General features: G+C 39.7%; 1 protein-coding gene across 1 annotated transcript in view; it reads right to left on the bottom strand.

Moving 5' to 3' along the window:
* The window catches only part of LOC133019884 (protein turtle homolog B-like), a 107,289-nt gene that overhangs the window by 43,803 nt on the left and 47,820 nt on the right, over nucleotides 1–15,666 (bottom strand). The window contains exons 4-5 of the mRNA XM_061086472.1: nucleotides 8,986–9,137; nucleotides 3,097–3,214 (exon numbers count right to left, since the gene is read on the bottom strand). Of these exons, the coding sequence (XP_060942455.1) occupies nucleotides 3,097–3,214; nucleotides 8,986–9,137 (270 nt within the window). The remainder of the gene's footprint in view (nucleotides 1–3,096; nucleotides 3,215–8,985; nucleotides 9,138–15,666) is intronic.

Raw genomic sequence — 15,666 nt, 5'->3', positions numbered from 1 at the left:
GCTCAGCTCACTCAGTTTAGATGAGGTCATGACCACTGAGCTGTGTTCATCTGGGGCTATAATCTTTAAATGACATGACCTGGAATGCCATGTTTGCTTCTTTATCATTTATCCTCTTTGGTGAGGTGTATCAAATCTGAGGTTGCTGCTCAGAATCACATCTGATACTGGGTTTATTTTGTGGAAAAAAAGAGACAAGTGACTTTGAGCACTGATGTGTGCACAGTCTGGCACATTGTAGACAACACATGATTCATTTGGTAAATGTGTCTTGATTTTGTAGCTGAGTGCGTACTGATAGAGACAGATTGCTTTAGTTACAGAAGCTGACATTTCATTTGGAGCTGAAGGCAAAAAGCTCCCCCATCCTTGGATTCTTTTTTTCTCTTTGGGCCTCAATCACTAATAAACTGCCCAATTGTACTAGCACAATTGTTAAGCTCCAGATAGTCTTGAATGTTACTGATGTAAAATGCAGTTTTTAGTGGTCCCTAAACTAATCTCAGCATGGTAAGTGGCACTCTCAAGGCTGCTGCTGTATCATACAATAATCACCTTCTGGATATATTGGTTTCAATAAGCAAAAACAATCACTCCTTCACTTAAAAACTATTGAAACCATAATATGAGCCTGGCTTAGGGTTGGCAATGTTGGTGTCAGCTGGTTCACTTAGCTTCACACTAAAATATCTATTATCTATTCTATTGGATATATTACCATTTAGTTAAGTAAAGACTTCCATGTTCCATAGACGATGAACCCTATGTATCGAAAGACTTTCTCTGGTAACACTCTGATGTTCACATTTGTGTTACGGAGCAACATGTAACAACTACTGGATGACTAGTCACAAAGTTGGGTGCAGACATGACTTCCTCCAGATGTGTTGTAATTACTTGTAAGATCCCCGAACTGCTATTTTCTTATTTGATCATAGGTATTCACATCAATCAATCAAATATTAATTGTATAGCCCATATTCACAAATTACAGTTGACTCATAGGCCTTAACAAGGTCCTCAACATCAATGTCAACTTTTCTATATGTTTTATCCGAAACATATATACACACTTACATAGATGCCTGCTAAATATTGTGACAACGTGATCATGTGGATGTTAGCATTCTGCCCAAAGCAGCTGGTGCACTAGATGTCACTTGATATTTTTGCAAGCTAATCTGCATTTCAGCAACTATTTACATAAAAAGGCTTACTTTACTTACTTTAGTAGATAAATTCTTAACTTGGTAATTTATCATTAAGAATTTCTTAAACTACTGTCATCTCAATATTATCCATCTTTCTACCTCTAATTGTATAGAATGTTGTGTGAACACACTAATGTTTGTTAAGGTGCTCAGTTTTAATTTTATGTTGAGTTATTTGATGCAATAAAAACAAATGGAAAAGTCACGATTGACAACTGAGACAGACTCGAGATATATCGAGCATGCGTATGGGCGGGGCAAAATGCCATCAAAAGCACTACATTGTAGTGCTTGAATCCAGGATATTTCAGGAAGTGGATTGAATTTGTCTATATAATGTTTATTGTGTAGAGCTTTATAAAAATCATATCTTTGGATGTGAATAGGTCTGGTATTTAGACCTGTATTTTAAACAAGATCAGTGGTAAACACCACATCCAGAAATTCGTTCCATTCTTCTTGATTATCCTCACAACTCTATAACATCGTCTGACACCAAAATCCTACTTAGCATTTTATATGTAATGTTTGGTGTGCTGTGTATTTGTCCACTACCTGTGCACCTCTGGGAGAAGAAGAGATATTTTGAGTGAAGCTGTCCTGAACTCTCTTCCTGCCTCATAAACTGATGTGATTGGTAATTACAAAAGCCAGTCCTGCTCAACTTGCTGATCCTGCTTTTCTTCCACCTAACCACAACTCTGTATTCATCCTGCTTCGTCTCTTAAAGGCCTTAAATTTTTACCGCATGCCATAGCGTGATTTGATTGTGCAGCAGCCCCATCAGACTGGTGATAGTTAGTGCTGCAGTCTGCACCCGTGACACACCTTTGCCTCTGTATGCTTTTTGGACCCCTGATCTCTTTCATTTCTCTCCACAAAAAAGCGGGAATATTAAATATTTTGGATCTGACGATTGACTTTAGACAATTAATTAGAGGAGGATAGGTACTTAAATAGAAAAAAAATCTCTCTTGCTTTCGCATATTTCATACGTCAACTGCTTTTTCCACATAATGTTATTTAATTGGACATAAACACCAGTGTGGAAAACCGGCTTTTTAGTAAATAATTCTCAAGTTAAGTGACCAATGCTCATACCAAATAATCATAATTTTCTATGTTTTTAGAGAAAAAAGGACAATGTAATGGATAGATGAGAGTAGAGAGTAAAGTCCTGTGTCGTGTTGACGGCTAACCTACAAAAAATTCTGTGTTTTAGGTAAAAATTATAGTCTCATTGATCCATGGGCACAGGCAAACATTGACTAAAGGAAAATAAATAAAATAATCAATTTTTAAATAAGAAATAAAAGGCACGGTTCACCCAAAATTGAAGCCATTTGACTTTTGTCAATCTAGCCGCCATTATTTTATCTTATTGTGAATACCCATGACTCAACCTTTCACCCTTCATAACAGCATCATACCAGACCAAACAGTGCAGCAGACAGCAACGGAGCATAGTTATGTACAAAGATAGAGCCCACACTTGTCCTTGAATTCTGTTGGTAAAATGTACCATCAAAACTTAATTAATTGTGCTCTGTGACAAAGCTTACGCTTGTTTTTAAACTAAAACAAGGTTGTTGTCACGTTCAATGCCTGATAATATTGTATGATATTATGGATGTTGAATGGATGACAACATTGTCTGATTTAGAAATGAATTGGGATGTGTCACCTTTGGGTATGTTTTTAATATGATGTTGCGTGTCTATTCAAAGAGTTTCGGGTTTTTCCCAAAAACTATTTTGCACAAGATCAAATCACAGCTTTTTAAAAATACATGATTTAAAGTAAAAACGTTTGTGCCTTAATAACTTGTAAAAATGACCTCCTTCTTCTTACCTCAAGACACAGCTACACATGAACATGCTCCTACCTTGGACAAGTAGCCGTGTGGTATGAATGGCCTCTCCCTGGGGACTGAACGCTCGACATGTGTAGGCTCCTCGATCCTCCCGAGTGATGGATAGCACCGTCAAACTTCCATCAGACACCTGAATAAAAACACAAACATTTCAATATTTAAAGATTCATTAACTGAGTCACTCGGCGGCCTCATGGATTGATACATACAGTGTGTACAGAGGGGAATAAATGTTTTTAAATAAAACACACAGACATGTTAATATTTCTATTTATTTAAACATCATGGTAGATGAAAGATGAAGCCACGCTCCTGCAAGGAACAATCTGAATGTTTGGTTGTACTTAAGGTCAGCAGGAAGCTGGTTTTATCTGATTGCTTCACAGTAACTAAAAGCATTTTTTTTAGTTTGGACTACCAGCTGATTACTTCCTGAAGATCTCAGAGACATGCTGGGCTTATAGTCTTCCACAGGATTGGGATTTGGCTCAGGGTTATTAAGTAATATGCCTTCCAACATTACTGTCATACTGAAAGCGAAACACCAATTTTACAATGCAATGTGAATATCTATGGTTTGATGTCTTGAATAAAATAAAACTCTTGACCGTGAAATGACTTAACTAAAGCAGTGAAGTACAGTCATCATTTTGTCTTATATAGGATGAACTGGAGTGAAACACTTCATAATCTACAGTCCAGACTGTAACCATTTGGATAGATAAACATCCTTTGTTCTTCAGGCTCTGAGCTTCACCAAATTCAGACTGAAATAAAATAATGGACACATTACATTTAAGTGCCAAGGCGCAGCTTTAATTTGAGAAGGTTTAAACCAGTATAGAAATAACTGTGTGTAAAGGCCGATTTATAGTACTGCGACTGCAACTGAGGCTGGCCACGCAGTTGCATCGACGGACTCATTTTGGTTTATGGTTCCCAAAGGGTTGCGCGTGTTAATTCACCACCAGAACACTAGGCGGAGTAACGTGTTTTGTCGAAGACGACCTTAGAGACGTCTTCTTTGTGTGTGGCAGTCGTCGTCGACTGTTTATTTATATTGCCACGGCGGCTCCTCTTAGCGTTTTTCTGGCGGACAAATCCGCCAGTCAGTGACGGGTTATACTAGTGGTCATACTTTCAGATCTCTTCTGCCAAGTGCTCTTGTATTTGGTCTAAATTCGTTCTTCTAAATCTTCCGTGATTTCTGCCGGTATTATGGGGCATGAAACCAGAAACTAGACTCCGGACGGGATGTAGTAAGCAGACCAATCACAGCCTTGCTGGCTGCGTGAGGCTTGCGTAGCTTTGTCATATAGTTAGAAAAATTGGTGGACGCAAGCAAGCCGCAAGGGGCACGTTGCGAGTCTTGCGTTCTTGCGTGCCTGCGTAAAATCCGACTATAAATTGGCCTTAAGCTGTGGCCCTTCTAACACCAACTGTCTTGTCAATCCAAATAATAAGGAATTAAAAGTAATGGGACACTTCGCTATAAGTTGTTTCTCGAGCAGCTCTGCTGTGTTTCAGTGTTTGTTCCTGCATGAGAGAGGATTTGGTTCAAAGTTTGAGGAGAGAAGAGGTGATTTTAGTAAAAAGGAAAATAAAGAAACTCAAAGAAGAGAAGTTTCCGAGAGTGAAAACAAAGGTTGTTTATACTAAAAAAAATTAAAAAACAGAAGCACACAGGAAAACTGGAATAAATAAACATAAACAAACTGAGGAGTAAAAGTATTGGTAATGAGAAGTCAAAAGTGAAGAAAAACTCCTTCAAGATGACAAAAAAAGTCGGAAAAGCTCTCCTGGATGTAGACGGACATGTTTCCTTGTCAGTGAAAGGGAACATCTCAGAGGATTCAGCACAAAATGCAAACACATCAGTCTCGACTGATCAAACAAAAATCAAAGTACATCACAATGATGGAAAGAGAATAGTGAGGAGATAAAAAGCATCGGCCCGCGACTCCAAACTACAACCTGATCTGACAAGCAAGATGATGGTTCTACAGATGAACCAATATTGGAATATTTTTAGACTACAACTTAAAAACACTCCGTGTATTTTTACAATCAAGGACTTGATGAATAAGATGGACACATAACCTGAGCTCGACCCAAAGCATAAAGCTGACAGTGTCTTCAGGACAATACTGTGACTGGCCCAGTGTGGTCTACACAATGCCCAGAGTTAAACCCCATACAACATCTGTGGAGATCTAAAGATGGCAGCTCACAGATGCTTTAAATCCAGTCTGACAGAGCCTGAGAGGATATGCCAGTAAAAATGAGATAAACTGCTCCAATGTGAAAAGATACTAGGTATGTTAACCAAGAAGCCCAGGAGCTTTAACTGCTGCCAAAGCAGCTTCTACAAAGTACTGAATAATGGGGTCAGAATACTTTTGTAAATGAGAAATGTCAATTTCTTAATTCTAATAAATTTGCAAAACTATATCTTAAACATGTTTTCACATTCAATTATGGATTGAGTGTACATTAATGGGCAAAAAGCTTCCTCATTTTTTCACAGCTTTTAAAGGAAGGTACCACTATTTTATGTCTCATAATAATACTGTTTTTGTAGTAAAATGTTTTCCCCATCTTAACATGCTTACAGTGGATAACATGGCTGTCAAAATCCACAGTCTTTATTACACAAAGCCCTAAGAAGGACTAAAACTAAAATATCACTCAGAGCACATATCTCTGCCAAAGCCCAAAGATCCCTCAAGCCACACCAAATTCCATACACTCATAGATATCAGTTCTCTTAAAGAGACAATTTTTTTTACATCAAGATCCATTAATTATCCCCTAAAAAACACCCAATCATGCACAGCTAAAGAAAAAACTAAATCCTCGATCAGCATTAAAGTTTAAAGGGGTCTTTCTTGACCCAAACTGCATCCTTCTGCCAATTTGTGAGGAAATCTGTTCAGCTGTTTTTGTGTTATCTTACGAACAAACAAACAAACCAACCAACAAATAAACACAGATAAAGAATATAAAGGTAAAAGATACCCTCTCAAACTGAAGCCTCAACTGTCATGACCTATAGGATGCATTTAGCTCAAAGCCAGAACTATAGATTTGTTTACTTAGCACTCAAAGAGAAATTCATCAATAAAGCATCACTCCATGTCCACTGTGAATAAGAGGAATTATTACAAGTACGACCTGTTTTATGTGAATACTGTAACTTCCATACGTGTATTTTGATTCAGACATGACAACTGTGATGTAATCCTGGGAATGCAGTCATGTCAAACACTTCCTCTGAATGTTTCTTAGCAGTGTCAACTGACTCAAAAAGAAGAGCTATTCTGGCAGAGAGTTTGCAGAAGCTTTTAAAAACAAAGGCACATCTATGGTAGACATGTCAAATTTCCCACAAAGGCTTCGACTTTCCTTCACAAGATTTATACTCTCAGCTCAAAATGTAAATTCATTTTTCAGTCCTTCGTCCAATTAAACCGTGACATCTGACAACGAGAGCACAGCATGATGCAGCAGCCTTCACTTCAAATGTGACTGAACAATTTTTCTTTTTAAGAAAACAAAAACTGGGTTCTATGTCTTTTCACGGCGACAATTTAAATCTATCTTTATATGTATTGACATAAAAGGATGCTGCGGTTCTAAAGGTTTTACATTTGTTCACTCCTGAAGTCTAGTGCATCAGGGAAAACTGCAACCTGAGACAAATTCAGCTGCAGTATAAAACTCAACTATGAACAAAGCTCAGTCGTTTAAATAATTGATCTAACGTGGGGAGACATTTGCATGCTCATTCGCAGGATTAGGTGGGAGATGTGCAGCATTAACGACCCACGCAAGTGCTTTTTCTTCGGAATTAATAGATACTGACTATAGCCAAACAGTAATACTCCGTTTAAAGGGGCAGGAGTTTGGTTCGGTCGTCTTTGATGTTTGTGACCCCCCGGTAAACAGCAGGTTCTGTAAATGTCCTGGAGTGAAGGTAGCTGTGTGATTGTGATTTTCTGTCACAGCCACAGAACATCTGGCATTGCACACCAGGATGTCACAGGTATATGTATATCTACAGCTGATCACATCACTGTATGTGAAAGGTTATATTCATACTGACAAAGACAGTAAATATTATGTCCCGCTGCAGCAAACAGAAATAAAAATGCTGCAACAACACACCGTACATTAGAGAACAGCTGGTGAGCACAGAGGAGCATTTAGCTACCACTTTTCTCAGGAGTTGGTGGAGACCAAAGCCAGAGCTTAAAGAGAGTGAGTATTGAGCATCCATCATGGCATTCAGGAGGACAGGGACATGAGTGCGAATGAATCATTTGCAATCATGTTGTCATAATGCTTGCTGGATGTTTAAAGAAGCAACTGTTTGCTAAGAAGTTCCCCTCATCATGGAGTCAAGATAAATCATACCAGTGTGAAAGCCTCATTAAAAACAAGTGGAGCATTGAGTTCAGTGAGTTATGCAGATCATTTTAAATTTGCTGAGAGCTGCACTGTTGCTGCAAAACAAAATATTGCAAGAGCACCATGGTGAACAGTCTAACACCACGTACGACATATTGTCTGAGGAGAGTAAAAACACAATATCATCAGAGAGTGTTTCTAAAATACAGAGGAAAGCATGTGTAAATAATAAATAATCAATCAATCATATGTTATTCATGGATTACAGATATGTTGTTGAAATGAAAATTTGTTTACGTTTCAATTCAGTCCTATTGGCTTTTTGGGGCTTTTCAAATGTTGTCAGTTGCAAATATGTTGTGCTGCTGTGCAATCACAAAATTCATCCCATAGATAATCAAATAAAAAGGAAGCTTGGTGAAGTTTATTGTAGTATGGAGATTTCAATTTTGTCTCTATCGGTCTCCATCTGCAGCACAGACAACCCAACAGACATCACCAGATGCTGCAGAGCTAGCAAACTATGAGCTACCGGGCCTCTCTCTCTCTCCTGGCTGCAGCTTTCATGAAGCTTTCTCCACACACTGCTTGTCCAAATTCAACAACTCTATATTCTGCCTTACATTGCCAAATGGATGAATCAAATATAAAAACAGTAAGCTTCTCCCGAACATGTTGATGTTTCAATTCCAATGACAACTTCCCTGTCCATACAAGGCAAATGTATGCAGACTGTATTTACATGGTGCTTTTACGGTCCTATCAACCACTTTACAGTAAGTTTCAGTCACTTGTTCCATTCACCTATCTTTCAAAGCCCAATAATACAATTCATATTTGGCCTTGCTCCCAAGGAAACTTGGAACGTGTCTTGAAGCGAATGACTAACTAATCTATCCATCTCCTGAGCCACAGCTTTCAATTAACATAATGTCCTTGATCCTAAATGGAATGCCTGACTTTACCCCAAAAGTAAACAGAAATCAAGAAATGATCAAACCACACCACAGTGAGCACTGGTGGTTGGGTGCACTGAGCCACCCTGCTGCAGGGTCTCTCTTACGCTGCAGCTGTAATGAACTTCCATTCAGGGTGGCGTCAGATTCCAAAGTTATATATTCTGCCTCATTGGACAACTTTTTTCATTCAGTTGCCTTTTTTGACCCCCTTGCCAGAGCCACATGCTTTCCCCGCATCACCTCTCCAAATAGGTGAACATATGAATCAAGACAAATGGTGACAGGCCTGTTTCCTCAGGTACTTAATACAATCTGTTAAGTGTAGTTTGAGAGCTTATCATACTCCAAAGAATGCAAGGGTTTGAATTAGAATGAGGCAAGCAAGTTATTATAATAACAGTCATTTGTCCTCTGTCTAGACAATAATGAACTATATTGCTTATACAATATAACTTATATTGTGTTGAAATGTTAAGACAATGATTCTATTATTAAAATTATCATCATCAGTCTGCACATGGCATAGGCCTACCTTATACTTGGCACTGCTGACCATGAGAGTGCCCTCCCGCAGCCAGCTGACTGAGGGCTTGGGGTTGCCAAAGGCCGTGCAGGTCAAAGTGATGCTCCCGCCCTCCTTGGCTTCTACGTACTGAGGTGGCGTATCTGTGAATGTGGGGGGAGCTGAGGAGTCAGAGGACAGGAAGACATTTGGAGAGAAAGAGAACAAGGACATGTGAGTAATGCTTCAAAGGGATTCACACAGGGAGAACAAGACAAAGTAAGTAATACGGATTTCTCTGTAGATGTTGTATTTTGACACATTTCAAACTGGATCAGTTGGCAACTGTTAAAAGACACAAGTCCTCTGCCAATGACACAGTACAGTTGTGAATACACTAGTTCCTTTGAACTGTACATGTTTTGACAATCAGCTATTAGGACTCTGTGTTAAGTTAAATGGACTGTATTAATATATTGTGTTTTTCCAGTCCTATCAATCACTCAATGCAATTTGGGGTTCAGTATCTTTCCGAGTGAGTGTGCAATACTCAGTGCTTTCAAAGCCTTAGGCAAAAATCTACAAATGCACACAAAACAAAACTGGTAGCTAAACGTGGCTGCATTAACATGCCCAACAAGCATTTATTTATATTTTATCAGTGTGTTGTGGTTGCCTGGAGACTGTGAGAGAGCTGAGTGATCAACTGTCACGCTTTAAGCACTTGATAAACATGCATGGTAGTGTGTGGGGGAAAGGCATGCTCCTTAAATTCAAACTTAATTATAGATTTACGTTACATTTTCCTGTGTTGTCTCCTGCACACATTTCTAGCACAGTCGTAGCATCGCTGATGATGTTTGCTTGCAGCAAGGGTTCATAAAATACATGTGGTTTAAACAAAATTTTAATAACAACTAAAGGCCTGGATGATTGTATTTTCATTGATTGGGATATTTCAGTATTCATAGAATCATCTTTTCCAAAATAGAGAAACCGATTGAGATTTTGCTGTGCTGTTGCCTGACTTGGAAGCCAGCAAGCCAGAATATACAGATAAATAAATAAAACCAATGAAACATCTCAAACACTGAGCTAAATGTTCATGAAATATTAAAGTTGTATTTCTCAGATAAGAAATTTAAGACTTTAAAGGTGTGTTCTTTCTCAGTAGGGAAAACAATCTTCTCATCCCCTCTTTTAGGAAATATAAATATGATACTCATACAAGAAGAGCAGCTGCAGAGCAAACGTGAATGGATTTTACTGCTGCAGCTGTAGGTGCATGTATACTAACAGAAACAGGCATGCATTAATATGCATAACAGATACTTACAGACAGGTCTTGAAAGCCTGTTTGCAAACTTAAACATTAAGTACAGGCACATCTGTCCCCATCCAACAAATTTAAGGATGAGTTTGAAGTTGAAGTTACAATGAAAAGGAAAAATAAGTATATATGAAAAAGGTTGATAAACTCAAAGTCTTCTATTTCATCACTAATCCTTCTGAACAAAATAAACTGCAAAAGTTTTACACCTTACACCTTTTAGAGCTTAACATGTGAACAGAATGTGACGATAGGGAGTGGTGGTGTGCAAGGCATGCTGCATTTTCTAAAACCATTTCTCAAAATCCTCTTTAGCTCAGAGGCTGTATAGATTATGGGGAGGGATGATCATACAAGACAATTGGCACATCTCCCTAACAAAACATCCGTAAGCAGTTTTTCTGACTTCCCCACCCCCATTTAACCGAGACCCCGCACACACGCACACAAAAAAAAACCATATGCACACACTGATATTGTCAGTGATTCAATACAGATTTTGTTTGGTCATAATTCCTGTTTTGATATTCTCAACCTAATCACTTTAGGACAGAGGCTGATCTGCTTACATGCGTAATCCTATAGCCTCTCCATTGCTAACATGTAATTCCATCTGCAGCCATAAATCAGGCCATAGCGCTAATTCTACACTAAATGCTTTGCCATGCCAGAGACTGTAGCTAGGAAGGACTCAGTCCATGCAGCTGTTCACAGGTAGTTGTTGTAGAGCTCACTTGGTTTAAAATGTGAAGCGAAAGAAAGAAAACAGCAAATGTTTTTTGAATTTCCTGCTCAAATATCAATATTTGATTTAAAATATTGTTGTATTCATCCATTTAATACACAATGCAGAGACATACATTAAACATGTGTAGCATGCAGTGAAACATGAAACTTACTCACATTGACCTTTTACCAAAGTTACATTGTACTACTTTTTATAACTCTCCTTGATGATGTGTTCAAGGAAACATAACTCCCAATAGCTGAGAGCCAGCTTCCACAGAGTGCTGTGCTTATAAGATATGTCATCATATAATTAAAACAAAAAAGAATAGGCTAAAACAAAGATGTGTGTGCTGAAATGTTTATTTGATTTTTCTTTTACAAATGGTGCTATGACTCCTATTGTTCTCCTGTTGCTGACAGTGCCCTGTCTATCCCTGAAGCAAATCCACATCTTTTTTCAAAGAAAATGTTGTAAATAATAGCATGTTGCTCCTGTCATTTATCATTATTCTGAACATCAGTGGCTGAACGGATATTTAAAGTAGTTCATAATTGTGATTTACAGTACAGTTTAACCCATTCACTCACATATTAATAGTGTATCTTTGTGCAGCACTTTCTCACTATGTCACATCACTGACATAGTGATCTCGGAGTCCATCAGCTATCATCTGATGATGAATGAGCCTCTGAGAGGCTAATATTTAGAGGCTTCTGGTGTAAACAGCCGATATCTCGGCCGAGACTCTGTCTGTCATACACCACACACTCTTCACAGGTTTGAGGTCCAGACAACATTTGGCTAATCCTAACAAACAGTTATCTGCATTTGAACACAGATAAATTGAAAAGCTGACAGTCGTTGCATTTGGGTCAATGTGTTCTGCCTCTTTTGATTCCAACACAGATTGTTTACTGGCAGGCAAACAAAACATGCTCAAACTTAATTGGTTAATCTAAAGACGGAAACCAGAAGGCTTCCCTCGCCCTCAGAACCTGCATATTCATGCCCAAACTGTAAGAGAAGAGTGTACGACCCCCTGAGCCACAGATGCACCAAATTGAAAAACAACAGCAGACATGGCCAGAATCTTTGATAATGACTGTTTGATACCAGGTGGGTCTGGCTGCCTGTGGCCAAACTACAATTAGACTGGATATTTGCTAAGTTAAGTCATTGTCACTTGCTCACATATTCGTCGGACGTTTTTCATGATGAGCCAAGTAGATTATCTTTTACAGCATAAATTTGAAAGTCTGACTTTTAAAGGTAAAACCAGATGTAAAAAATTCAGATATTTAAAGTAAAGAGATTCACGAGGAAAACTGCTAATTTAAACTTCTCACAGAATGTTATCAGGGGAAATGACACCTTGTCAGGCTTTCAGAGCTCAAGTTTCTAAACCATCTCACGTGTGATTGCAGCGTGAGTTATTGAAAAGAGTTGTTTTCGTCTCAATACTGTGGCTGAACATTTCCTCTATAGAAATACTTGGAACACTGCAGCTGCAGCTTCTCTACTAAGCCTCTCAAACAATTTGGTTTGATAAGGTAACAGGTCCCGAGTATGATCATAAACTTAGCATCAATAATGACCTCGGTCTCCTGGAAAAGAAATAATGAAGGAGCAGTACTGTAGGATTGTTTGGGTGTTTAGAGACATGTTGAGGAAAGATGTTTCAGTGGTTAATACATTCACATGAATATATATTTATTGACTCTTACAAGGGACGTTGCCACTGGGCTTTGACCTGGGACCAGGAGAAGGAGGTGTCGGCCTAACCGCCAACCAGGAACCAGGAGTAGGAGCCGGAACGCCTCAGATTTACCTGGGGCAGTCGACTTGTGCAGGGATATGCAAAGGGAGGATGATGGAGGAGGCAGACTGACACAGATTCTCTCCGAGCCAAGAGTTGCTCCTGCAGCTGGGTCCATCTCCCTGCCTGTACCCAGAGGGCCTCCAACTGCTGTCTGCTGGCAATGCCTGCTCCCTTTCCATGGACGCGATTACACCATCTGAGTAAGAGTAATCACTGACTGGAGCTGTGCTTCACTGGCTGTGTTGGACCCCATGTTGGGCACCACTGTGGCAAGGGACGTTGCCACTGGGGTCTCCCAACAACAGCCAGGCACCAACCACTATCTCAGCTTCCTTTTAAACCTGGGGAGTAATCAGCTAACAACTATCTGCTGCTGACTGCACCCCTGGTACAGGATGTGCTCCCTGAGCCAGCCCCACGCCGACATCGACTTTGTGAGCTTACAAGCTTTTTACTGTTATTGTCCGGTGACCCACAACTATGCTGACACACAATAAAAGAGCAGTATGAGCTGTATTCCCTTTGGTTTTTATTTTATAAAGTAGCTGTGCCATGAGCAACCATGGCCGTCCAAGCTTGGGCCGACACTGCCAGTTTTTTCCACAACAGTGTATGTTGGACATAAACCAAACCAAAACAGAGTTGAAGCTTTCCATCTCAAAGCTCAATGTGGCTGTTTCTGGATTTACTATTCCTTCCTGCAGTACTTAAAACCAATCCACTGACAAAACAGATCTGAAACTGTCCACAGTCTATTGTGTAGATCTGTCTGCAATGCAATTCACACAGACACCTCAAAGTAGCGAGAACACTGGGTTTGCATTCCCTCGTTCCACGGATCCCATTACCTGCCCCATCCAGGGGCAAGTCCTGTTCTCTGCTAGATCGTCTAGTGTGTTTTCCCCTAGCCTTCCAGCGTTATCTCCTGACTTTGTATTCTGCCTGATCTCCGTTCTGACCTACCTTCTGTACCCTGGATTCCCGTTTTGCCTGCTCCCTACCATTATTCGTTTGCCTTCTCTGACTGTCTGCCTGGCTTCTGACCCCTGTTCTTCTATTAAACAAGAACTTCGCTATTACCAAGACTGCTCCAGTGTCGTGCTTTTGGGTTCACGCTTGCCATTGTGCTCACCCTGACACTCTCCTCTATTCTACACCCATATGATTGTACCCTGACAACTGTTAAAAGCCAACTTGGGGGGTTCGATCCCAGTCTTCCCCTTCTGCATGCCAAAGTGTCCTTGGGCAAGACACTGAACTCCAAATTGCCCCTGATGGCTATATCGTTCTCATAGTAAAAAGGGCTGCACATAGATGCAATACCTGAATGTTAAAAGCCTGAAAAGCTTGAAATACTCAGAGAAAAATAAATGAAAATGTACATGTTGATGATAGAAGACTCTTCTTTCCAAATCACACATTAGTAATAAGGGGTAGTGGCTAGAGGCTAGTTCCTGGAGCATCTGTTTCATTATACTGACACAGTATCACACAGTACGTCTCTCTGTCACCACAGTCAGCAACATGTCAGATCACAAAAAAACTAATTGTGTGCAGGTGTAGCACAAAATAATCTACAATTCACAATACACCAAAGTCCTGAATAATGCTGCTGCTAAATGATTGTTGTGGTTGAGATATACGATGTGTAAGTATGGTCTAGTTTTTTTGATTATAAAGCACATTTACAAGAACCAGAACTGACCAGAGTGGTGAACAATGAAGATATAGATTAGTACAAGAAGGAAATACAATGTAAATACAACTCAATAAGCTATGTAGATTACCAATTTTAAGCATGGTGGTGTAGACACTGGGGTTGTTTGTTAATCCTGTGTGAGGCTGTATAGATTATGGGGAGGGATGATCATACAAGACAATTGGCACATCTCCCTAACAAAACATCCGTAAGCAGTTTTTCTGACTTCCCCACCCCGCTGCGGCCAGTGTGTGTAAATCTGTTTTTAAACCATAACAGGGACAATAGTATCGCCTTAACCTTTGTGCATGTGTGTGTGCGCATGTGTGTGTGTTTGTGTGTGTGCTCTTGTCCAGCTATCTTTGTGAGGGCCAGTTTGAGTCTACAACCTACGTAGTGAAGACATTTTTGGAAAATTGAGGACCTTTTGGCCGGTACTCACTTTGTGACCCCCCTTTAATGGACTGTTTGGGATTTGAGACTTAGGGATAGGGTTAATATTAGGTTAAGGGTTAGGCATTTAGTTTGGATGGTTAGTGTTAGAGTGGGGGGCTAGGGAATGCCAATGAGTGTCCTCACTAATAAAAGCTGTACAAACACGTGTGTGTGTGTGTATATGTATGTGTGTGGCAAGCAGAGGTAAAAGGGGGTGGAAGAGTGGGAGAGCAAGACGGAGAGAAAGAGGGAGTGGGGCTGTTGTGCAGCATTCAGGCACTGCAGAGTTCTTCTGCAGAATACAGGGGTGGCAGGCAAGAGTGTGTGTTGAAGCTATTTTAGGGAGAGTGTTTGAAGACCAGCCCTGGGAGAAATGAACCTTGCTTATTTAGCATCACCTCAGGCGGGATTGGGGGCTGCGCTCTGAGGGACAGCATTACAGTGAGAGTCTTAATCTTCTTTGAAGAAAAAGGTGGACAGTAATGTCCCAAGAAGAAATACATGATACTTCTCACTGGACTGTGTGTGCGTGATCCTCTTCATACTTCCATCTATTCATTTTCATATACATATACATTTTCTAAGCAGCTTGGTAACTAAGAACTGTACATGTCTACCAGCTAGGGCTGCTGGTAAAAATCATAATCACGATTATTTTGGTCAATATTGTAATCATGATTATTTAACATAATTACTCC

The sequence above is a fragment of the Limanda limanda genome, chromosome 14 (assembly GCF_963576545.1).
Source record: "Limanda limanda chromosome 14, fLimLim1.1, whole genome shotgun sequence".
Lineage (NCBI taxonomy): Eukaryota > Metazoa > Chordata > Actinopteri > Pleuronectiformes > Pleuronectidae > Limanda > Limanda limanda.
The sequence above is the reverse complement of the archived record's forward strand: the minus strand, read 5'-3'. Positions and strand labels throughout refer to the sequence as shown.